The following is a 24,325-nucleotide window of genomic DNA, read 5'->3' as shown; positions in this document are numbered from 1 at the left end:
TGTGTTTTTTCATGGCAGCCGTGCTCAAGACTGTGATGTCAGACATTCAGGTTCCCGTGAGTCATGGGGGCCGCTGGGCTCCAGGACTGGAACCCGAGCCGTGGGAAGCAGGCGGAGGCAGGCCACCCAGCCCTGCTGGTTAGAAGGTCCAGGTTGTTGTGACTCTGATGACCTAACTCAACAAGGAGAAGGATTTTGGCCTGTTTGCTTTGGGGAATTGGATACAGTGACACGTTTCTTTGAGCCCCCCTGCCTGCCATGGTCCCTGCAATTTCCTTTCTGATGGGGTGCTCAGGTGAGGTGTCTAGTTCTACCCTGGTGGGAAGGTGTGGGACTCCTGGGCCCACCTGCCGTGGACTGAGCTGCCTGACCACTCTGAGGCGCTCTCAGTCCCTCTTTCCTGGACAGACCAGCTGTTGTTTGTGGAAACAGACTGCAGATTTTAGAGCAGTTTCTCCATTTCTCTGGGGGCGTGTCCTCCCAGGTGTGTCAGATGGAATTTGTTGGGAAGGTGTACAGTGCAAGTGCCCAGTGACCCCTGTTTGTGTGTGCATGTTCCCCCCAACCCCATCCCCCATGGCACAGGCACACACAGGTAGGGCCACGGGGATGGCTGTTGCTGGTTTCCGCAAGAGCAGGCCCTCCCTCAGCTGCATGTCTCCACCTTGCCTCGACTGTGTACAATCCCGAGTGGGTTTACCAGCCTCTTCATGGATATTTAAGGGCTGCCCTTGGGCCACAGTTGAGTTCAGGACAGCGAGGGCTCCTGCCTCTCTGGGTTGGGAGACAAGAGACTTGTTTTTCCTGTTGAGAGGCTACTTCCTGGGGACAAGGGACTGAAGATACTCTGGTCTATTGGACACTTTGGGTCCCCCTCCAGACGGTTGCAGAGCAGCTGGCCCTGGCCCTCCCCCAGCCCTGTTGCTCGTTCTGGCAGTTTGTCCACAGGCTTCTCTGGCTTTGCAAATGCAGAGGCCTGGGGAGTACCGAGTCAGGGCTGGCACTGCCGTGAGTGGGGCTGGATGGCAGCTCTGTGTTCTATCCCATCTGTGGTTGTGGCAGAAGCACCCCCTCCCCAAAGAAGCTGCAGATGGAATGCTCCCGCCCACCACATGGGCTCGGGAAGGCTGTGGTTACCTCTGGGCCTGGGAGTGTTCACGGTCGTATGAGATTTCTCCTGGGAGGCCCAAAGCAGGCTTGGAGCTGCGGTGGGGTGGGGGTGGGGGGGGTGTGCAGCAGCTAAAGCACTAGTCTTGAGCAGGGACCTTTCATGCTCCCTGGCTCTGGATAGTTCTCAGAGGATGGAGGAAGGGGGCCCAGGCGATTTGCTCTGGGGACCCAAGGGCCCTCCCTAGAAGGGTCAAGCACAGGTCATGAGAAGGGGCCCATGAGTCTTCTGGTTGTGACAGGCAGCCCCAAATGGGCCGACGCAGCTCTGAGATTAACCAAGCCCTAGCTGACCGCTTGGCCCCTTGGTGCCCTCCTGAATGAAGCACCACAGGAGCTGGGAGGGGTTGCTGTCGGGCCTGCCATTTGTCTCTGCCTCTCAGCAGAGGGCCCTGTGGGCCTGGACTGTTGGTACAGACCCTCATTCTCCCCATGGTAGCCATGGCGGGGTGGAGGAGAAAAAGCAGAAAGGAGCTTTCAACTGAGCAGAGCATGGCATTCGGGGGAAATGGTTCTGTGCCCCCTATTCTGAACAGGACTTAGCTGGTGGCTTTAGAAAACTGGCCAAGATGAGAGGCTGGGTCCCCAGCATGGGCAGTGGGCGCTCAGCAGGGCAGGGGGAGCCTGTGAGTCCTGCATCCCTGTGGTGGGCCTGTTGGATGAGGGCCACAGCCTGACCTGCCAGGCTGTACTGAGGTTTCAGACCTTTAGCAAGCCATCGAGCAATCTCTCTGACTTGTGACAGTTGTGTTTTATTGGGTCTTGGCTACTTGACTGTTGTATGTGGACTGCTAAAAATCTGCATATCTGAAGAAATGGGATACTGAAGGTGGCCAAGGTTCATGCCGTGTTTGGACTCTCCCTGGAGCCAGAGCACAACAGAGCCTGTGCCTGTGCGGTGACTGGGATCCTGCCCCTTGGGGTCGTGTCCCTCCCCGACCCTAGGCTTCCCAAGTGGCCTCTTCATGGCTGGCAGAGGCCAGGGTTGGCGGGGAGTGTATGGCTCAGGTCTTCCTCCTGGTGGGGGTTGCACCTCATGGTCCCGGGAGCATCCAGTTTTATGGATGGTGGTGAGTGGACCTGCTTTTTACAGCCTCTTCTTCGGGGGTAAGCAGTAATATGGAAAAGCCTATGTTTATTTAAAAGGAATTGTTATAAGGTCACAAGGAAGGTAAATTAGCCAAGATTCTCTAATCCCATAGCTAATCCACCAATAGAAAATAGTGTTCCATGTACTTCCTGAAGAGAACTAGTCCTCATTAGAGGTGGGGGTGGGGGATGCAGAAACGCCAGAGAAATCCTATATCCCTGAGATAATGTGAAGCAGAAATGTGGACTGGAGGGCTCAAGGGACAAAAGCTCATTTTGTGATGTTGGCAGCAGGCTGCGGGATGATGAGGATTGGTTAAAAAGACAGTTGCTGAGACCAGGCAGCTTGGGGGGAATGTCTTTAGAAGCTTGTTTTTCTGTGCATCAGCTGTGTGTGATCTGGACGAGTTAACCTATCAGACAGACATCAGCATGAGCGGGAATCTCCATTCCTTCCCCTTTAAAGTTCAGGCCTTGAAGCTTTCAGTCCCATCAGGTCGGGCATGGGGGCGGGGGAGGGGGAGGAACTGGGCTGCTTCCTGGATTTCTGTCCTGCTTTGCACACCCTCACTTCCTGCTGAGGTCAGGAGGCTTCCTCCCTCCCCAGGCCAGCTGGCAGCAACCCTTCGGGCTCCAGCCTGTCTGCCCTCCTCTCCCTCCTCCACCACTCCCTCAAGCCTCCCCAGATCCAAACCAAGCTGGGGGAATGTCCCTCACCAGCCAGGCGGGGTCATCCTCAGGTGCCCCGGGATCTGGACCTGCCTTCTCTGCATCCTCACAGCACTCAGGGTCTGGTGTGTGTCCATCCAGCAGTCAGTGTGCACCTCCTATGACATGCCCGGGGCTGTGCCTGGGAGCAGGAATAGACAGAAACTCTGTGCCTGTGAGGCTGGCACTCTGATGGCCATCAGCTGGCTGCTTGTGAGCGGGCATTCACACCTCTGACTCGAAGGCCCCTGGCCCACAGACCTTCAGGCGCCAGTCTCAGGCTGGGGCTGAGACGCAGACCTTTGGTGGTGGGAAGAGCTGGGCCCAGACCAGCAACCCTTCCCGAGGGAGATGGGCTAGCCCCTTCCACCCCAGCTCACCTCTGACATGTGGCGGCTGGCTGTCCAGGGTACCATTGAGTCAGGGCCCCGCATGTGTACACACGCACGTGTACCACCCCGAGAGCCGGAACTGGAGCTGCCAGGAGACGAGGCTGAGCCAGGCAGGCACTGGGCCCAGCAGCCCTGTGTTGTTTTGATAGCTCACAACACCCCACAGCAAAGAGATTCCCCTTTTATTGCATCTGTTTTACATCTTTAGAATCTGAGTGAAGTCAAAAGCATGCTACAGGAGAGATTAATTCCACATTTTTCCATCTTTGCAGTGAAACCCAAGGAAAGTTAGACATTGTGTGCAGCACAGTTGAGTCGGAGTTGCTGAGCCAATGGCTGCCCCTGAATGTTGCCCACAGCCTGACATGAGTGCCCCAGTGGCATGGCTGGGTGACTGTGCCCTCTCCCTGAGACTCAGGGTACATGGGACCCTCCCTTCCCCCCAGTAATCTGGTTCCTGTGTTGAGGGAAGGGGGCTGGGGTGACCCAGCCCCTCTAGGGAGACTGCCTGGAGGAGCCAGAATCGACCACAAGCCTGGAAGTGATTAAAAGGAACTTTCCGTCACAGGAGAACTTTAAGAAGCAGCCAGACCACCACGTGCCCTGATGGCTCAGACCCTGCGAGGCCTGTGGCCACAGGCCATCTTTGGGGCCTCATTTGGGCCCCTCCCCCACTAGCCCAGAGCTCAGCCAGGACCCCTGTGAGCCGGGGGGTGCCATGTTCCCTCGGTGAACCCCTGCCCAGAGCAAGTGCCATGTAATGTTAGCTATGATAAAGTGTTACGATGGCTCTACAAGATAAGGACTCTGAAGTCCAGGTCAGATAACTTGCCAGGACTACTCAGCAAGGTAGTGGTAAAGTTCAGGTTTGAACACAGGCTGTACAGCCTCAGTGCCTGTGCTCTCACTACCCAGGACAAAGCGGGAGGCCGGCATTTCTAAGGCCCACAGCCGTGTCAGCACCATGACATGCTGAGAGAGGAGGAGGGCAGGGACCGGTGCTGGGGTGGGGACGCGGAGCACTTCTTAGGGGTGCAGGGCTGGAGTGGGGCTTTGAGCAGGCAGGGTGGGGCAGAGAGAGCAGTGGTGATGGGCAACACAGGCCTTGAGTGCCAGGCCCAGGAACCTGGCCTTTTGTCCTGTGCTGTTGAACAGAAAAGGAATATAGCAGAAGTGGTGTGGAGGGCAGGAGGGTGGGGTGTTTTCGGGAAGCCAGGGCAAAAGGATGAGGACTGAGGAGTCATCCAGTCCTTCATCCATCCGTGAAGGGTCCTCCATCCACGCGGGGGGCCCACAGCACTGATTGCATGATGGGAGTCCTGGGGTCAGGCAAGGAGGCTCTTTGGGCAGAGTCCTGGCAACACTGCCGCGCACAGCCCCACACGGCCACAGAGGGGGCACCCTGTGGCAGCCCTTCCCGCGGCCTCCCCTGTCCGCTCAGCGCTCTGCGTGCTCCCTGTTGCCCCTGCCCTCCCCTCCCTCTCCCGGGTGTCGCCTCGGCCCTGCACGTTTCCCTTCTCTCAGCCTGGCCACCTTCCCACACTGCAGCACATGTGTGCTTATGTGGCCCTCCTACCCCCAGCCCTCTCAGCTTTCTTCCCTTCCAGACTGTGAGACCCCCCCATCTCCTGGTTTCCCATGAGACTGCCTTCCCAAGGCAGTTTGAGCTCCCCTCACCATGAGGCAGTGCACTGGAGGGGACACGTGGCTGAATGTCAGCTCTCTTCTTCTGTCATCTGTGTGGGCTCAGCCACGGTGTCCACCTCTGAACCACCTGTCTCCCCTGCTCCAGGGAGACACAGGAGGGCCTTTCAACCATAGACACCAATACTACTCTCCACGGGGGGCCCCGAGCACCCTGGGGCTCTGCTCACAGCAGAGCATGGACGGGGAAGCGCCGTGGCTGCAGGTTGAGGGCTGCGGGAAGAAGGGCTGTTCCCGAGCTGGATGGCAGCGGGGAGGATGGTGGGGAGGCCTGGAGTGAGTCACCTGCGCACGGGCAACTTTGTAAGGAACTCGCCCGATAGCTGAGGAAAATGTAGAGCGAACAGCTGGCTGATCGTCCTCATTCTTTCCCCTCCTTCAAGGTGGTGTTCACTGTCCGTCGTGGCAGCTTTGCCAGCAGCCCGCCCAGATAGGGCTGGTACGGCAGCCCCTCAGTGCCTGGAGCCCCTAGGAGCCAGCGTCTCGGTTACGCCTGGGATGGGCCCTGCTGAGCGTGCGAGTGCATGATGATGTCAGGAGGGCTCGTAGTGTCCTGAGGCCCCTCTGGGCTTTGCAGAAGTTAGGGTTCTAGTAGTTTTCCTGCTGCATTTGCACACGGGGAGTGTGCAAGAGGTCGTCATTCAAGATGGTGGCCGTGGTGGCTCTGGACAGAGCGGCAGCTGCTGGAAGGGACCTGGCTTGGAGGGTACAGCTAGGTCTGTGTTCTGAAGTGCCAGTTTATTCGGTCCTGCTTCACTGCCTGTTGTGAAACTAAGACAGCCATGATTAGTTCCCGAGTTGAGCCTCTTCCTCTTCTCCCAGGGTCCCCTCTGGATCCAGCACTTGGACAATTGGCCACAGGAGCACCATTCTCCCTGGCTGGACCTGCTCGAATTTGAGTCTGGTGAGGCAGTGCCGGGGAGTGGAGGCTCCCTGACTCCTGTCCCTTTTTGGCTGAGGGCCCTGGGGTCCCTCCTCCACTTCCTTGTGGCCACTGCTCTTTTTTCCCTGTTTGGTGACTCCAAACCAACCACTCTGGCCTCCTGGCAGTGCCAAGAGAGTGCTGTGTTCCCTGCCTTGGGACCTTTGCCCCTGCTGCACCTGAAGCTTGGCCTGTCTTGTGCTGTCTCCTCACAGAGGTCTTGGGGCCTCCTGTCTGGGTTGGCACTCTCCTTCCCATGGGGGCTGGACTCCATGTGGAGCTCAGTCCCTGTGGGCCAGGTCAACACATTTCTTGCGTTCTCCCTAAATACAAAGTAAAAAGAGAGATGGGAAAAGAGGCTTAAAAAGGAGCCAGAAATAAGAGATGGGGGAAAGAGCTGAGGGAAAGTACAGGACAAGCTCACCTGAGAGGAAACCAGGCCAAGGAGGAAAAGGAGGTTGGCAGGGCTAAGGCCGCGCCATGCGGGTGTGGGGGCCTGGGGAGTGGGCAGTCTATGGGACAGGCAGGGGGAGCGTGTGTGCCTGAAAGGACTTCGCTGCTCCATGAGGCTGTGGGTAACTTGAATCTGTCCTGCTGTGTTCCACGGCTTCCCAAGGTGGAGGATTATTCTCCCAGGGAGCACTGATTCTCGCCTCCCCCGTATGATGCCCGCCAAATTCTTCCCTGGACCAGAGCAGAGCCCCTGGGAGTACGGCTGCCCAGCCCCTCACGGGCAGAGGCCCCACATACCTGCTTTGACTTCTCCCAGCGTCGCAGATGTCTGAGGCCCCGTGGCAGGAGTGAGGATGGAGGCTCCCCTTGGCCACCTCGGAGGCCAGAAGAGATACACACACCAGGTTCTGTCCCTGCAGTTTGTGTCCTAAGAGGGTGCAGACACCTGGTGACTCAATGCCAGCAGAGAAAAGGCATCTGAGGCAGGAAGGTTTGGAACTGTGACGCTGTCAAAATGTCCCCCGTGTTGCGTTCCCTCCTGCTTGGAGTTCAGGGCCCCAGGTGCCAGACTTAGTACCGAGGAGTGGCATTTTGGTGCAGCTCCTTCGGGCGTCACTATAATTCATAAGGGACTAAAAATAAAAGCCTGTCTCTTTAAAAATTGGTTATTTTTACACCACACTCAGAAGACTTTCAGGGTGTTTCATAAAGCATCACAGTTCACTGTTGAACTGTGAGCGAGAGAAGCATCTCGCCTGTCAGTGTTGCCCTCATAGGAGACAGGTCACAATGTCTTCTCCCCCCTCAGCAGGAAAATCAGGATTCAAAAGATTCAGCCTTGCTGAGTCTCTCCCAGGGGGTTTTCCTCAGAGGGTTCTGACCGTCATGCCGGGAACCCCACCCACTGGCCCCGGCTGGCCTCTCCCGTGCTCTTGGGTTTGGCCCCCAGTGCCTCCAGCAGCCTGCTTCCTGTGGGGCCCCTGGGCGGGGTGGTCCTTCAGTTGGCACCCACTGAGGGGCCAGGCTGCTTTCCAGGGGTTGTCAGTGGCATCGCTGACATGGTCCTGCACCGGCTTCTGCTCTCCAGTACCACAGGCTGTGGTTCAGGACCCTCTTCCTCTCCTGTCTCCTGCCAGCCCCTCTACCCCCATTAATGAGGATCATCTCAGAAATGCAGAATAACCCTGCTGCTGGCCCAGGCTTCTTCCACTACTGCCCTGTGCCTGCCTGGCCCTTTCGGAGGGGCCTCAGCCTGTGCCCCTTCTCACCCTGTGTTCTCGTCTCTCTCTCCCCATCTGACTCACCACCAGGCGGTGGTGGGTCATACCTCATGGCTCTGAGTCTGTCCATGTTCGCCCTTAGCCCACCCACTACCACCTCGAGACCAACCCACCACCATCCCCTCTCACTCTCGCCTCCTTCATACCTAATCACAGGCACTCCCAGACCATCACCATGGAGCAGCCGGAGGGGCCTCACCCGGCCTCAAGCCCCCAGCCCCTTCCTGCTGCTCTGAGGCTGAAACTGGGGCTGCCGGGTATGGCCTGCAGGGCCGACCCCATCTCCTGCCTCCTCCCAGGCCCCTCTCCTGCCTCTTGCCTTCCCTTCCACCTCAGGGCCTTCCTGCCCCTCTCTCCTGGTGAGCTCCCCCTCGGTCTTAGCTTACTCACTTCCTAGGGCCACCTCCCCTGGTTCTGACCAGGCAGCACCCCGCAATCTCCCAGCACACACTGCAGTCCCAACAGCTGCTTAGCACTGGCCTCCAACTCTCTGCACATCCTGTGGGGCCAACTGATCCTGTGCTCTGCGCCACTGTCACCCTGAACCTGGCAGGGGCCAGCACAGGGTGATGCCCCAGAGGATCTGAGTGAGTGAAGAAAGTGTCTCCAGCAAACTTTTTCTTAACAGTCAATATTCTAGGCTCAGTGGGCCATAGAGTTTGTCACAACTACTCACCCTGCCCTTGGAGCAGCCATGGACGAATGTAAGCACGTGGGCATGGCAGTAAAACCTTTTTTATAAAAACAGGCCGCAGACTGAGTGTGCCAGCCCTTGGTGTAGAGAAACAACAGAATTCATTCAACAGCAAACAGGAGTGTTTCTAAGGGAACGCTTTTCCTTAAGAGAAGGGCTGTGGCTTCCTGGAAATTGTTGGTAATAGCAGAAGAAGGTGTTTCTGAAACAAGCCCCCAGGTGATTCTCTGACAGGTGTGACTTTGAAAGTGAAACTTCTGGTTCCCCTATGGCTGTGACCCTGGGAGGCAGACGGTGTTGGGCAAAGAGTGATAGTGTCCAGGCATGGAGTCCGAGTTCTGCTTCCTATTGCTCTGATTCAGGGAGGAAGGTGCTTCATTTAAAGTGGAACCCAAAAAAATAAATAAAGTGGAACCCAGTCTTGTGAGGGGTGGGGTGCCAGTGGCGACCTGGGCAAGTCCCACAGCTTGGTTGGGGTCTGACTGCTTGTCTTGTAGGGAGAGCACCCCAGTGAGAGATAGCATCTAAAATAAGGGTGTTAGGGTTGCTTGTCATTGCATACATATTAAAAGGTTTTTGTCGATATATCCCTATATTATTGCCTCTTCATCAGAGAAGGCAATGGCACCCCACTCCAGTACACTTGCCTGGAAAATCCCATGGACAGAGGAGCCTGGTGGGCTGCAGTGCAGGGGGTCATGAAGAGTCAGACACGACTGAGTGACTTCACTTTCACTTTTCACTTTCATCGGAGGAGGAAATGGCAACCCACTCCAGTGTTCTTGCCTGGAGAATCCCAGGAATGGGGGAGCCTGGTGGGCTGCCGTCTGTGGGGTAGCATAGAGTCGGACACGACTGAAGCGACTTAGCAGCAGCAGCAGCAGCAGCAGCATTGCCTTTTCATAGCTCAAAATTGTGACTGTCTTGATAATTCCAAACCTAAATGTTTGGCTAGATAAGAGACTGCTTCATGGGCATGGGAGGTGTTTGAGGCCTGGGAACCGCCTCAGAGAGTGGCCAGATGATGTGAGGACACTGCTGGGTGACCATCGGGGGTGTCCCTTCCAGCTGCTTTTGCTCATTTAATCCAGAGCCACCAGACCAAGTGGCCTGGACAGAAGGTGGCTGCCATTGGGTGAGAAGAGAGATCCATGGCTATGTCCTCAGGTAGCTTGAGCTTGGGCACAGGGCGGGGGACAATCAAGACTGCTGGGGCCCAGGGCCAGTAGTCCTCAGGCACTGCCACAGTGAGCCAGGGGAAGAGGAGTAGGCCAGGCCTGTCCTTACACATGGGTGGGGACAAAGCAAACGTGCGCAGCTCATGGCACGTTAGCCCTCACTCTGAAGCCAGGCCACCAGGGTTCACACTCCAGGTTTGTCATTTGTATGCTGTGTGACTTTCAGCAGGTTAATATCACTGTGCCTTGGTTTCCTCTTTGGAAAAAAATGGGATGATAAATGCTCCCGCCCTGAGGGGTCATACTGGAGTGCTTGGAACATTGTGAGCGCTCCATGTCAGCTGCCAAGAACAGCCCTTGGAGCTGTATGTGTCAGGAATTAAGATGGGGCTTCCCTGGTGGCTCAGTGGTAAAGAATCTGCCTGCCAATGCAGGGGAATACGTGTTCAATCCCTGGTCCAGGAAGATCCCACATGCAGCCAAGCAGCTGAGCCCATGTGCCTGCAAGCCATAGAGCCTATTTCTGCAACAGGAGAAGCCACTGCAGTGAGACACTAACGCACAGCAACTAGAGAGTAGCCCGCGCAGCAACAAAGAGCAAGCTCAGCAAAGAGAGTCAGGACTCCCCCACCCCCACCCCAGGCGCAGTCCTGGGTCTTCCCTCAGGTCTGGGCTTTGGGGGCCTCGTGTCTGGATGGCACAGGGCCAAGGAGAGTGTATGAAGCTACCTGGTTTCTCCAAGGTCAACAGACAGGAGGGCCCTCTCTGTGGAAGAATTTGGACCCCAGAGTCCCGGCTGATGACTGTCTTTTTTTTTTTTTTAATATTCATTTATTTGTGTGTTAATTTGGCTGTTAGTTACTGCATGCAGGATCTTTTTGTTATGGCATGCTAACTCTTAGTTGCAGCATGTGGGATCTAATCCCTGACCAGGGATCAAACCAGGCCCCCTGCACTGGGAGCGCAGTCTTAGCCATTGAATCACCAATTCAATGATGGCTGTCTTTCCCATACACTTTGCCCAGACCAGTCTGCCCAGGAGCCAGAACCCTTGACTCCTTGGCCCCTTCTCCAGTTTTCCTTGGCCCTCCTTAAAATTAAGTTGCTAATCCTGTGGCACCACGTCCGGCTAGGCCATTTCCTTCTTTGGGACCTGCCACAACACCCGACTTCCATCCCCTTGGGGACTTTGTGAGAGGTTGGGACCAGATCATTCACCCTTGAATAAAAGGAAAGTGAGGTGACTGGTCTGGGAGCATGGACTCAGAGGGACTGCAGAGGTGTTTGTCTTTCCAGTGCTTCTCCTCACCTTCCAGGGCAGGTTGGCCTTGTCTCCAGGCCCAGGGAGTATGGGCACCAGGTGGCAGGAGGAAAGGTCCCAGGGCTGGACCAGGGCATGAGGTGGGGTAAGCCGCGAGCAGCCTGCTTGGCGTGGCCCCAGGCGCGCAGGGCTGAAGGCAGGGCTCTGCCCTGGATGCCGAGGCAGCACGTGTTCATGGAGGCAAGCTGAGCCCACAGGTAAAGGTCACAGTGCAAACATGGCACAGGACATGGCCCAGAATCTTATCTGTCCCTGTGAGGGATACTGCTGCCTCCTCACAGGGACCCCAGCAGCCGGAGAGCACACTGGAGGCCTAGCCGCTCCCTGCAGGTGGCCTGCCTGGCCTCTTGACTGTGTGTACTGCCAGCCCTGCGCATGTCTGACCTCTGCTACTTGGCTGCCCCATCGGAGCCTTTCCACCACTGGGGAAGCCCTCTCTCTGGTGGAAGGAAGGTGCGTCAGCAAATCAGAAATCAGGGCTTCCGGGCTTCACGTTATCAGAAGGGATAACCGTTTCCCATGAAAATGAGGTCCCATGCTCTAGTGGGATAGGATTATTAAGACAGATTTGTGAAGCAGAGACTGTTCTAATGTACAGAATTCCAAAGCTGTGCTTCTCTCACAGGCCCATTCCTCCAGCTCAGAAGGGGTTTGGTGGGAATCCTACATGACTGGGAAGAGCCTGGTGGACTTGATCAGTGCCTGGTGGCTGTCAGCCAGCATCTTGGCAGATTAGGCTGGGCACACCAGGAATGGGGGTGGAGACCAAACAGATGATGTGGCTCTTCCAGAACCTTGCCTGGGGGAAGGGGAGAAGCTGCAGAGTTGAGAGGGGTGGGCTTTTTTTTTTTCAGCCCATTTGTCTATAACATGGTATGAAACACCCCCTCAGGTGTTTATAGCTCCCAAAGGAAGGACCTCCCAACACCTTCCATTTGTGGCTTGAGGTGAAACAGATAATGCTTTTTTGTTCAAAGAAGTTTAACATCATCAAATTTAATGACCATATTTCTACTGAGCTTGAGTAACCCCCGCCCACCATGGAACACTCTACTTAGCCCCATGAAATGCGTGGCACCCCTGGTATTGACATTGGCCCAAAACCCACTGCCTCCACATTTGGAAATTCAGTCCCTATGGAAAAAAAATTTCTTTTAAGTATGTGTGTTTTGGGGGGCAGTGCTGGCCAAAAGAGGACAAGCTGGCTGGCTCCCCGACTGGGGCCTGGAGTCCAGGACCATCGGAAAAAGTCTGGATGAGGAATGATTCTGGAGCTTGGCTCAGTGTGGGTTTTGCAGCAGCCAGTGGAAACTTCCAGGAATGCTGCTCTGGGCCAGCCGGGGGCTATTTCCGCTGCCACTTTTACGAGCCGCAGACCCCCTCCATGGCTGGCCGGCCAGTAGAGAGGAATGTGATCGTCTCTTTCAGCTCAGCTCTGCCTCTTCAGGGTGCCAGTTCGTATTCCACAGGCAGCAGATTTTCAGGCTCTGTCCTGTGCCCCGGGGCTCAGAGCCCCTGCAGCCCAGCCAGCTTGTTTAGAAGGGGCCAGCCGCCAGGAGGAGCAGCCTCCATGAGGCTGATATCCGTGTGGGATGCTGCGAGAATTTATAGCAGCCTTAGAGGGGAAACTCCCTCCCCAAATGTTTCAGTGTTTTATTAAATATGTGAGAGGAAAGTTTCCTTTCTACTGGACCAAGGCCCAGAGCCTCTATGGAGCCCCAGGGAAGGTGGCAAAACCTCTTGGGAAAGCCCACAAATGGGTAAAGTTAAGAGAAAGTCTTGTTTCTTAATCTGAGCCCTTTCTAATGCCTGTAGGCTACACGGCAAGGAACCAAGCCTGCTTCATTTCCAGTGGACTCGCCCAGGGCCTGTGTGGGCCTGGACACTCCTGCCCCTCTCCAACGCTCTGTCCAAAGGCAAAGGAGGGGGCAGGTTTTGCAGCCTTGTCTGGAGGCCAGGTCGGCAGACCAGCCATCATGCCGGGTGTGCAGGAGAGGCCAGAGAGTCAGTCTCTGCCCCCCAGAGGCCAACATGACGAGCATCTTCACCGTGGCCAGCGTGTGCCAGGCTGACACGTACTGGGCACCATGCTGTCACCTCACAGTCTCCAGGACTGCTGTGAGCTTGCCATTATCATTCCTATCATAGCGGAGAAAATGGACTCAGGAACACTGCTCAGAAACAGCGGTCCCCAGTGGACTCGGACGGGCTGTGGCCCTCCTGGGCTCAGGGCTCTCACCTCCAAGCCTGGGAAGTCCCTCCAGCTGTGAAGATAAAAGGCCTGGGCGGGACCCCGGTGGAGGCCCTTCGTTTGTGGGTGCAGTGTCCTCATCTTCAGAATGGAGATGGTTGATGGTCTCTGGTTGGCTGGTCTCTGAAAGGACAGAGCCCGGCCCAGATGAGCAAGTGCTGCTGCTCTATAACTCAGTCTAAATGTCAGACCACGAGGCCTGCTGTCCCTCACTGTGCCCTTCTGCTGCCCACAAACAGCACAGAACCACCTTCCCCAACCAGCAGGAGAAGGCATGGAGACCCAGGGACAGGGCACCAAGCAGGAGCCTGGGTGGGAAAAGATGGCATTTGTTCCGGGGCAGCTGAGCAGGCCTGGCTGAGGGCAGCCCAGGGGCCCCTCCATCCTGAGCCTGACCATTTATTTTCCAGACAGTCTCCATCTTGGAGCAGCGGCTGACACTGACAGAAGACAAGCTGAAGCAGTGTCTGGAGAACCAGCAGCTAATCATGCAGAGAACAACACCGTGATCAGGGGAACGAGAATCAAGAGCTTGGTCGATTTGGGGGGTGGCAGGTCGGGGATTTGTACTGGACACTTGGGTAAATAAATAAGATTCAGCCCTGGGAACCATATCCCCCAGAGCCCCAGGGGTTGTGCGCCTATGCCCTCCACCCAACTGTCTGCACCCAGAGACTCCACCTGCTGATGGGAGGCCCCCATAGGCCAGGCCCACGTATGCACAGATGATATACCTAGTTTACTGTGAAGGAGCCACTTCACATTAATGTTTGTTACCTTGGAGTCTTAAGGAGCCCTAAGATGGAGCTCTCCTCTGGAGGCGAGAGCCCCACGCCACCCTGCTTTTCACTCATCCCTTACTGACCTTCCTGCCACGTGCCTGGCTTTGTCCTCTATCCCAGAGTAGAGGTGGACCACTTGTTGGATGAGCCAATAATTTCCTTTAAATCTGACAAAAGGCCCAAAGCGGGCCCATCTGTCCGATTTATCCAGGAACAAGCCCTCTGGAGGGGATGGTGGCTTCGCAGGGGCCTTGATTTCTGTCCCACGTTTACTGGGGCCTGGTGGCTTCTTCTTCTGCATCCACGAGGGCAAAGGAACCTGAACATTAAAATGAACTTGATGGACTCGTCACTGGAATGGCTTGTTCTGAGTGAGACCTAATCAGTGCCTCCATCCCCAGCATCCATAAGGGAGAACAAAATGACATCTGGGAGGGCCCCGCCAGCATCACCTCCAGAGCCCTGCACACCTTGCTTGCCGCTGTTCGGGGTCTTTAGGAGCAAGGACAGCCAGAGTTCCCTCTGGCTGGCGCAGCCGGCTGCTTCAGCTGGGACCTGGAGGCTTCAGGCACCTGCTTGTCCCCTTGCTCACGAGGGTTCCATGGGCTGCTTCCCTGCATCTGTGCAGGAAAGCCAGGCAAGTGTTCTCCATATGTCTGGGTGTCATCCATATCTCTGCATTCAGCCTCTTGGGGCCCAGCCAGCCAGGGAGGTATTTACCCTCCAACATACCTGCCCTGCCCAGGGGCCTAGAGGAGCGGGCGGTGTTAGAGTCCCAGGAATTGTCAGTACCAGGCGGCTAGTGAAGTTCCCAGCCTATGCAGGTTCCACATGGGAGCAGAGGCTGAATGCCTCAGAGCTGAGGCTGACAAGAGGCAGCCTGTGTTGAGTCCTGGTGAACGACGAGCCTGGGGGAGCTGCTCTGCCACCTGGGTGGGGAGAGAGCTTCAGTCTGGAGTCAGGCCTCAGGCTCTGCCTTTGGTTGAGCTGTGTAGCCCCAACATGGTGATGTAGCCTCTGAGCCTCAGGGTCTTGTGTCAGGTAGCAGTGGTGGCCACCCCACCAGGTAGGCACTCAACAGAGGCCCGTGGCTCCCTGGCCCACCTGTCCCTCTAGGAGGATGGAGCTTGCTAGATGGGCAAGAGGCTGACGACTCAGGACGGTTCAGAGCCCCCCAGAAGCTGCTGCAGTTCTCCACATGGCCCTGCTAGCATGTAGAATAGCCCAGAAGTCTTGCTGGTCTAAACTGTCAGGTAAGCTCCTCAGCTGCCTCGGGAGGTCATGGCTCCCAGTCTCTGAAGGCTTTTTTTTTTTTAAGGAGATATGGTTTATCTATCTATTTAATATTTATTTGGCTGTGCCCGGTCTTAGTTGCGGCATGTGGGATCTTCCGATGCGGTATTCAAACTTTCAGTTGCATCACGTGGGGATCTAGTTTCCCAACTAGGGGTCGAACTGGGCCTCTTACACTGGGAGCATGGAGTCTTGGCCACTGGGGAAGTTGCCCTGGAGGCCTTTAGGGAAAGTCCGAGTGGCCCCAAGTCAGCTTGCTCAGAGGGGACACAGCTTGTGGGGCCAGGCTTGTCTGTCCTTCCCAGGCTGGCTGCCCTGCCTCTGATGAGACATGGGCGGCCTTGTTGTGGTCAATTGAGCTGGAGCTCCCAGGTGTTGGGGCTGTGGCGATTTGAGCAGCCAGTCCAGGCGAGGTCCTCTCCAGAGACCCAGGGTGGCCCTTGCTAGAGACAGCAGGACAGGAGCCGGGTCTCCAAGGCATTGTGTCCAGCTCTGCTCGCATACCAGGCAGGGTTGCCACCCATCACGCCTTCTGTTTATACCAGGATCGAGTTTTTAATTTTTCTCTGAAATCTCCCTTCCTCAGTGAGAAAAAAATGGGTTTGAGAGTCTGCTAAGGACTTGGGAAATGGCCTGGGAGGCTGTAGTGTGGTATTTTCCCAACAACCATTATCAGATGTAAACAGTCTAGAGAGGGTTGCTTACCCCCCAACCCCCAACAGCACACAGCTTGTCTGGTGGTACAGTATCGGCGTGACCTGGGCTTCCCCAGAAGGAGGGGGACAGAGCTGTGCCCACGGGCCATCTGGGAGGGCTTTGCACGAGGGGTTGGACCAGGGCCGCCTGAGGGGTTTCCTGCCACACTCGCCTGACTTGATGGAGTCACCGGCCAGGCCAGGCACAGGGGAGAAGGATGGTTCTTGGAGAGCTGTCTTTGTCTTTGAAACATCACAGAGACCTGCCGCCTCCAAGCCTGGGGGTCAGTGTGAGTGACCAGGCTGAGGCAGAGTGCGGGGCTCAACCAGGCAGTGCTGGCTGGGCTGGGGGCTGACAGGTCTGGCTATGGGGGTTCTCACAAGCGGTTGGCGGCGGGGAACGTGAGGTGACTTGGCCTGGTTGGGGGCCCCGTGACAGCCTTTCTTGTGACCTCCCCAAATGATACTCCCTGCTAGCCCACCCCAGCAGCTCCCCTGTGGCTGGGGCTCTTAGCAGTCCCCCAGCCATGCCGCCAAGCTCAGAAGCAGCCCTCTAGAAATGTAAATGCCTCAGCTTAGCTGTCATCTCTCCTAATTTTGGATTTTGGTAACTGAGATTCCAGAAAACCAAACTGCAGCGGGGGGCGGGGTTTGGCTAGGAAGATGTTTTTAGGCCAGGGGGCTTTTGTTAGGAAGTACGTCTTAATGGCAGATCCCAACCCCATATCCCCATCCCTTCATGCTCTAATTTTCCTACCATGCGGAATAAAAGAAGTATCTCTGACTTAAGTTGCAGCCCCCTACCTATCCTTTGCCAGATTCCGGGAATGGATATGTACTTCCTGCCAGAGAAAGAGAGAGGCAGGTCAGGTAGGCTCCAAACCAAGCCAGAAAGCAGCAGCAGAGTCCAGCCCCTGCCTGTGGCAAGCCCACCACCTTTCACTCCTGAGGCACCACTCCCAGGAGCCCAGACAGGCTAAGTGTCGATGGGTCCCCGCAGACCTGTGTCCCTCCAGAGACTTGAGGGGCATGAGCCAGCCTGTCCTGGAGACTCTGCCATCCTCACATCCACCAGCAACCTTGTCCCTGGTCTCCTGATCTCCACAGGGGTGTGCTGCTTGAGAGCAGGCAGGCAAGGGCGCCTGACCCACCGCCAGTCGGCTCTGCCCCTGCTAGCTCCGTGACCTTAGGTTCAGTAACCTTGTAGAGACGGTTTGTGAGCTAGTTCCTAATGCTTCTGGCACAAAAGGTGCCCAGAGCGAGTGTGCTCAGTGTATGGCTGGAGAGAGACTTCTGGCGGCTTGGGCCCCTTTCCCAGAACTTGGCTTGTGTCCAGGAGGACACAGTCTGATGGTCCCAGAGTTGTGTTGGCTCTGAAGTTCTCCGTGGCCAGAGTTCTGGTCTCTTGACCCCATGACCGCTGCCATGGGCATCCCCAGTGGTGGTGAGGGAGCTGGGCTGGCAGACAGCCTCCCCCCGCCCCCACCCGAGAAGGCAGGCCCTCCAAGGCCGCCACTAGGGCCAGCGCAGGCTTGGGGTGGGCGTTTGTGATTATTGCCGGGAATCCCGGAAACCCAGCCCGCTGAGCAGGCGCTAGGGTGGTGAGTCACACTGTCCCGGCTCCTTGTCATTAATCTCGTCTTCCTAAATGATCCGCTCAAGATGAGCCCCTGATGGCTCCAGCCTTCATGGGTGTGTGGTCATTTCAGGGGCACAGACATCAGCCCCAGAGTTTTCTCTAAGCATCCCCTCCACCCTGCCCTGTTCCAGGCTGCCAAGGAGGGAACCACGTTGCCAAGGCAGCAGTGGCAGACTGAAGGCCCGAGCTCACTTCCTGTGAGCGTCACCACCCTGACACCAGGCCTTGTCCCGTTGTTGGGTGGGCTCCAGCCCACCCCAGCTGTCACCCTAGCACCCTGGGCTCCCTCTCAGTCACTCTGGGGAAGTCTCTCTAGAGGCCCAGCACATGGGGCCCTCACATCCAGGTTCGAGGATGAGACTGGAGCCAGGCCAGACAGCCTGGGGTGAAGCCATTAGGAAGCTTTCTGTGCCAGCCCCTCCTCCGGCTGGGAGCTGCTGTGTGGAAACACTCTCCCAGGAACCTATTTATAGGGCAAGGCTGAGCATGGTTTCACTTCAGGTGAGGCCACCTTGAACCCCCTCTGCCTGGGCTTGCTGCTGTGACAGGAACCTTGACCCCTGCCCCCAAGTCTCTCCTACCACCCATGAGAAACCTGTGCACCGCTAGATGAGGGCCCTGGACAGGAGCGGAAGTCCTATCCTCCTGCAGCTTCCGTTTCTCAGTCCAAAGCTGCTCTTGCAGGCACGAATACTTGCTTCTGAAAGTGGGACCTTGACTCTCTCTCGGGTGCTCAGTGGGCAGAGGCCTGGCCTGTAGGAGCCAGTGGGGTCGTGGTGTCACTCAGCCGCGCACACTGACGTCAGCTCCTGGCCTCTGGCCTCAGCTCTGGAGTGGAGACCGACTGCGGAGCCGTGGCTGTCCCCAGGCACCTGGGGCCCACATTCACCCAGTCCATCTTGTTCTCTTGGTCTCGGGCCTGGCCGAGGGCACCAGTGCCCTGCAGATGCTCTGCTCATCTGGCCTCTCCTCCAGACCTCTGCCCTGCCCCTGCCTTTGCCCAGCTAGGCTCCGCCCAGTGACGCGCCTTGACCTGGCAGGTCTCTGGAACCAGCCAGCTCCCCCAGAAGCTCCTATGATGCCCCACCCACCTCTGCTCTGACCCCTCAAACTGACCCCAGCCAGAGTCACCCAAGGACATACCCTCACGCCCAAGGTGGGGCTGGGAGCACTGATTGTGTTCAGCAGGGCCAGCACCCACCCCCACTCTCAGCTCAGCCCCCACAATTGTTCTCCGTGACAGCTGCTCCTGGATTGGCTCTCCTAGAAGCCTCTGGGACTTGGAGCAGGAGAAGCAACGTAATTAGTCTTCCCGGACCCTCCAGGCAGCAGCTCACATGTGCCTGTTAACTAGAAACACAAAGTACTTCCTGTTGCAGAGGCCTGGGCTGGCCCGAGTCGGGGCTGCTGAGTGGGGCTTCTTGGCCCCAACTGTGAAGTTAGCCTTTGCTCCCAGGGTGGCCTTGGTCCCGAGGTTGGGTCCAGTTTGCCCTCAGTTGGGGTGTGCTTAGGAATAGGGCTGTTTGTGAGGTTCCCACAAGGATGCCCATGCCCTTTGAAACATATCCCAAAGTCTCCTTTTTTTTCCAGTTCTAATATTTTCTTAATGAAGTATAGTTGATTTATAATATTAATTTCTGCTGTATAGCAAAGTGATTCAGTTATATATATTCTTTTTTTCCATTGTGGTTTATGAAGGGATAGTGAATATAATTCTGTGTGCTACAGTAAGACCTTGTTGTGTATCCATTCTATATATAAAAGCTTATATCTGCTAGCCCCAGCCTCCCACTCCAGTTCTCCCCAGCCCCTTTCCCCTTGGCAGCCACCGCTTGCTTCTGTATGTCCGTGGTTCTGTTTGATAGATGGGTTCATTTGTGTCGCGTTGTAGATTCCACACACAAGTGACATCAGGTGGTATTTGTCTTTCTCTGACTTACTCACACAGTATGATGATCTCTAGTTGCGTCCAGTTGCTGCACACAGCATCCTTTCGTTTTTTCTCCAGTGCTTATTTACTTGGCTGCACCGCGTTTTCCTGTGGCATGCAGGGTCTTCTGGTTGCAGCATGCAGGATCTGGTTCTCCAACCAGGGATCGAACCCAGCCAGGCCCCCTGCATTGGGAACACAGGGTGTCAGCTGTTGGACCACCAAGGAAGTCCCTCGTTCTTTTCTATGGCGGAGTAGTAGCCCCGTGTGTGTGCACCACGTCTCTGCCCATGCATCTGCTGATGAACATTTAGGCTGTTTCCACGTCCTGGCTATTGTAAACAGTGCTGCTGTGAACACAGGTGGTGGTGGGGTTTGTTCAGTTGCTGAGTCATGTCCAACTCTGCGCAACCCCATGGACTGTAGCCGCCAGGCCCCTCTGTCCATGGAATTCTCCAGGCAAGAATACTGGAGTAGGTTGCCATTTCCTTCTCCAGGGGATCTTCCCGACCCAGGGATCGAACCTGCATTTCCTGCACTGCAGGTGGATTCTGTACCACTGAGCCACCAGGGAAGCCCAAACATAGGTTTGCATGTATCTTTTTGAATTACCAGTTTTTTCTGGATATAGGCCCAGAGAGGGATTGCTGGATCATATGGTAATTCTTAGTTTTCTGAGGAACCTTCATACTTTTCCATAATGGCTACACATTCCCACCAACAGTGTAGGCGGATTTCCTTGTCTCCACACTCTCTCCAGCATTTACTGTTCTTAGACTTTTTGATGATGGCCATTCTGACTGCTGTGAGGTGATATCTCATTGTGGTTTTGATTTGCGTTTCTCTAATAATCAGCGATATTGAACATCTTTTCATGTGTCTGTTGGCCATCTATATTTCTTCCCAGGGTCTTCTGTTGGGTTAACTGCCTCTGGTTTAGGGGAACCTCAGCTCTCGCGGCCCCTCTTGAGGGGCCAGGGCTTAGTCTGAGGCAGGTTAGGTGAGAGTCTGCCCAGCACTTGGAGCAGGCACCCCTGAGCAGCCAGACCTGCTGCGATGAGGCTTGCTCCTTTCCTGCCTGGCCTGCTTCTGCCATTGGCCCACTCCATCTGTTCTCAGCATAGCAGCCAGAGTCAGCCAAGCCCTAAGATTAAAAAATAATAAATAATAAAAATAAAACTTGTAAGCTAGCTCATGCCAGCCCTGCTGAACCCCTTCCAGCAGTTCCCCAGCCTCCTTTAAGTACAGGCCACAATGCTCACCGCAGCCAGGAGGCCCTACTCAAGCTTGCCTGTTGCCCGACCCTCATCTCCTACCCCCTCCAGCCACCCCTCAGGCTGCTCCAGGCACACCAGCCTCCTTAGTGTTCCTCGGACACACCAGGAACATTCCAGCCCCAGGGCTTTTGCACCTGCTCTTCTGCCAGGCATGCTTTGACTCTCTACCTTGCTCTGCCCATCTACAACATGGGTAAGAACAGTAGAGGCCTGTAGGGGTGCTGGAAAGATATGCTGAGACTATTCACACAAGGCTGTAAGAACAGGCTTTGTCCCAGCAGGGCTCCAGTGTGTGGCCTGGGGAGGTGGCTGTAAGTGGGAGCTAAAGGGCAGGGCCCCCATTATCCACTCCTGTGGGCTAGCTAGCTGGCTACAAGACCTGCTGCAGGCCTGGCCCTGGTTGCTGCTGCTGCTGCTAAGTCGCTTCAGTCGTGTCCGACTCTGTGTGACCCCATAGATGGCAGCCCACCAGGCTCCCCCGTCCCTGGGATTCTCCAGGCAAGAACACTGGAGTAGGTTGCCATGTCCTTCTCCAATGCACGAAAGTGAAAAGTGAAAGTGAAGTTGCTCAGTCGTGTCCAACTCCTAGCAACCCCATGGACTGCAGCCTACCAGGCTCCTCCATCCATGGGATTTTCCAGGCAAGAGTACTGGAGTGGGATGCCACTGCCTTCTCCCCGGCCCTGGCTGGCCCGCTGGAAACCTGGGGTTCAACCAGTGCTCCTGGGAGGGAGACCCACTGTACCCCGTGAGGCCCTCCCGTCTGCTCCCTAACCGCCATGGGTCTATCTCATTAGACACCCCACTCCACATGCCAACATGGATCCTACAGAGCCTTTTCCTATGAGGCTTCTAGCCACCAGGCCAATCTGAGTGCCCAGGCATGGCTCCCACTGGACAGGGAGGGCAGGAGGAGCAGCCAACCCACATGCCAGATCTCCTTGCCCACCCCTGAACCTAGAGGACAGAGCTGACAGGTCAGTGGCCTCGATGCACCCAGGGCTCTCCAGTGGCGTCAGGGTAGCTGGGCTGGATCTGAATGAGCATCTTGCTGCTGGCTGGCTGTAGAGAGGCCTCCTCACGCCCCCATGGGCCCTGCCACCTACCTGGTTCTATCCTGCTTTTAATGGCTCAGAACCCCAGTCCAGAGGGTCAGGGATTTGGGGCTTTTTCTGCCTGAAGGAGAGAAGTGGGCCCTCTAAGGGGTCTCCCCTGCCGCTGCCACCCTTCCCCACTCCACCCCTGCAGCCTGCTGGCCTGGGCCCTCCTGCAGGGCTGGGAGCCTGGCAGTCACCTTGTGCGGGGAGGGCAGCAGGACTTGTGAGGATAGTCTTCCCTCCTCTGGCCTCCACTCTCCCTCCCTGTCCTCCTCCTCCAAACACATGGTTCCAATCCCCTCTCAGGCCCCTCTCCCCCTCCTCAGCCCCTTCCCATTTCCTCTCAGAGGCCCTCACTTGCATGTGGAACTCATTAGAAGCCCCTCAGGGCTGGTAACACAACTCTTGGGGAGGGGGCCTTGTCCACAGCCCCCATGCTGAGAGGAGCAGCCTCCCTGTGCAGCCTTGAGCTGGAAACCACAGGAGCTGCACTGGTTGGGGGAAGTGTGGCCAGGCATCCGGCTCAGCTCTGTCCAGCACCCATTTAATCATCCTGGCCTCCCCAGGGGCCGGGATGACTTCCGGTCCCACTGCGGCATTGGACCTGCTGGTGAAAAGCAGGCCTCAGAGCACCTGGGGCAGATCACAGGGAGAACGTGGGGTTTTGAGCAGCTCTTGATGACCCTCAGCCTCTCATCTGAAGACAGGAAGGGAAGTGCAGGGAAGAGAACGTGGTCTGAGCAGCCGCTGGGCAACATAAAGCCATTTTCTCTTCTGAAGGACAGGCTGAGGGCAGTGCCGTGGGTTGGGAGTGAAGGTTACACAAAAAAACGGATGCTGTGGTCCCTGGAGTCTGGCAAATGCCAGATTCGGCCAAAATTAAGCCTGCTGTGTCCCTGCAGGACTTCTCAGAGCCTTTAACACACCCTGATGCTCTGCAGCCAGGGCCAGAGTTCAGAGTGTTTCTCAGACATCTGACCGCGTGAGCCTCTTTCTCTAAGTACGCTTGTTGAGACTAGCATTCTGTGACTCCCGCTTTGGACAGCTCTATAGGCAGAGCCCTGAGGAGGCAGGAGGCATGGGTCAAAGCCCCCCTGCTAGGAAAGGCTCCCCGAGGGTCAGAACAGGGGCTGCTGTCTGCCAAGACTGAGCAAAGGGCAGGAACTGAGTGGCAGTCACAGCTAAGGAAGGGTGTGCGGGGGGCCAGTGTGGCTGAGACTTGGAGGGAGGGCCAGGCGTGATGCCCAGTCCCTCCCTGCCCTTCCCTATGGGAGCTTGGTGGGCAGCTGTGGGCACCAAGGCATGAGGCTGGGGACAGGGCCTTCCCCATCCCACATCAGCCTCAGCTCAGGCAGCCACCCACTCCAGGTTCAGAAGAGTTGCTGTCTCCTCTGTCACCCTTCCTGTTGGAGCCACAGCCTCTCTGCCCAGAGTCCATGTTGCCCACACTCCACAGTACAGCTGCATACCAGCCCCAGTCCCAAGCCTCTGCTCCAGGAGCCCTTCCCACAGGGGGCGCCGCCCGCCCCCAGGGCCCTCTCCCCACTGTCCAGGCACAAGAGGGCTGAGCCAGGGAAACGTGCTCAGCCCTGGGCTGGACCCTTCCCAAGCGCTTCTCCTCCTGCCTTGCGTGGTGGTCTGTATGTGCCCCAGTGTACAGAGGAGGAAACAGGCCTGGAGTGGGGAGGCAGCTGGTGGAGTCAGCAGTACAGCCAGGCCCCTTGGTCAGGCTGCCAGTCTCCACTCCTCCCATTCCTGCTGCCCTCCATGCATGGGGCCGGTTGGGAGCACCTTAGGCCAAAGAAGTCCTTCCCTCTGATAATCCAGGGTAGAACCCACCTGGCTGTCCCGCATCCCTGAGAGTTAGAGCAGTAGGCAAAGGTACTGCCCCCCTTTTAGATGGAAAGGCTGGGCACCTCCAGGGGCCAGCCAAGTCCACAGCAGCACCCCAGATCTGAGGGTTCCAGCTCCTTCACTGTGGGTGCTCCATGGCCCAACAGAGTTCATGGCCTGAGGAATCCAGCCACTTCCCGGCCTGAGTTCTTGGCCTGGCCTAGTGGTTCTGGGGAAGGTTTTTATTTTGTGGTGTTTTAGTTTGGCTATGCCAAAATTTTGTCGGGGTCTTTATTGCGACATGCGGGATCATTCATTGCAGCATACAAACTCAGTTGCGGCATGTGGGATCATCCCTGACCAGGCGTTGAACCCAGGCCCCCTGTGTTGGGAGTGCAGTCTTAGCCACTGGACTGCCAGGGAAGTCCCACAGGGGAGGTTTTGACAGGGGGCTCAAGCTCTGGCCAAACTGCCCTCCATGCCTCACCCCCACAAGCCCGTGGCTCAGGCCAGAGGGCTGTGCCGTCAGGGCAGTGCTGGCTTCTAGCTGGAGAGTGCATAAGCCACGGCGAGGGGCGGGGACGTGAGCAGGGGCCCATAAGCAGAGCTGGCCCCGGGTC

At 56.6% G+C, this 24,325-nt stretch overlaps 1 protein-coding gene across 5 annotated transcripts in view; it reads left to right on the top strand.

Annotated features, from left to right (window-relative positions):
• The window catches only part of POC1A (POC1 centriolar protein A), a 101,122-nt gene extending 86,829 nt beyond the window's left edge, over positions 1-14,293 (top strand). For all 5 annotated transcript variants that reach the window (XM_027523014.1, XM_027523013.1, XM_027523012.1 and 2 more), the window contains one exon: positions 13,570-14,293. In XM_027523014.1, coding sequence (XP_027378815.1) covers positions 13,570-13,668 — 99 coding nt within the window. In that variant the 3' untranslated portion in view covers positions 13,669-14,293. The remainder of the gene's footprint in view (positions 1-13,569) is intronic.
• The last annotated feature ends 10,032 nt before the right edge of the window (positions 14,294-24,325 follow it).

This window comes from Bos indicus x Bos taurus, chromosome 22, assembly GCF_003369695.1.
Source record: "Bos indicus x Bos taurus breed Angus x Brahman F1 hybrid chromosome 22, Bos_hybrid_MaternalHap_v2.0, whole genome shotgun sequence".
In the NCBI taxonomy this organism is placed as follows: domain Eukaryota; kingdom Metazoa; phylum Chordata; class Mammalia; order Artiodactyla; family Bovidae; genus Bos; species Bos indicus x Bos taurus.
This window is presented reverse-complemented; position numbering and strand designations above follow the sequence as displayed.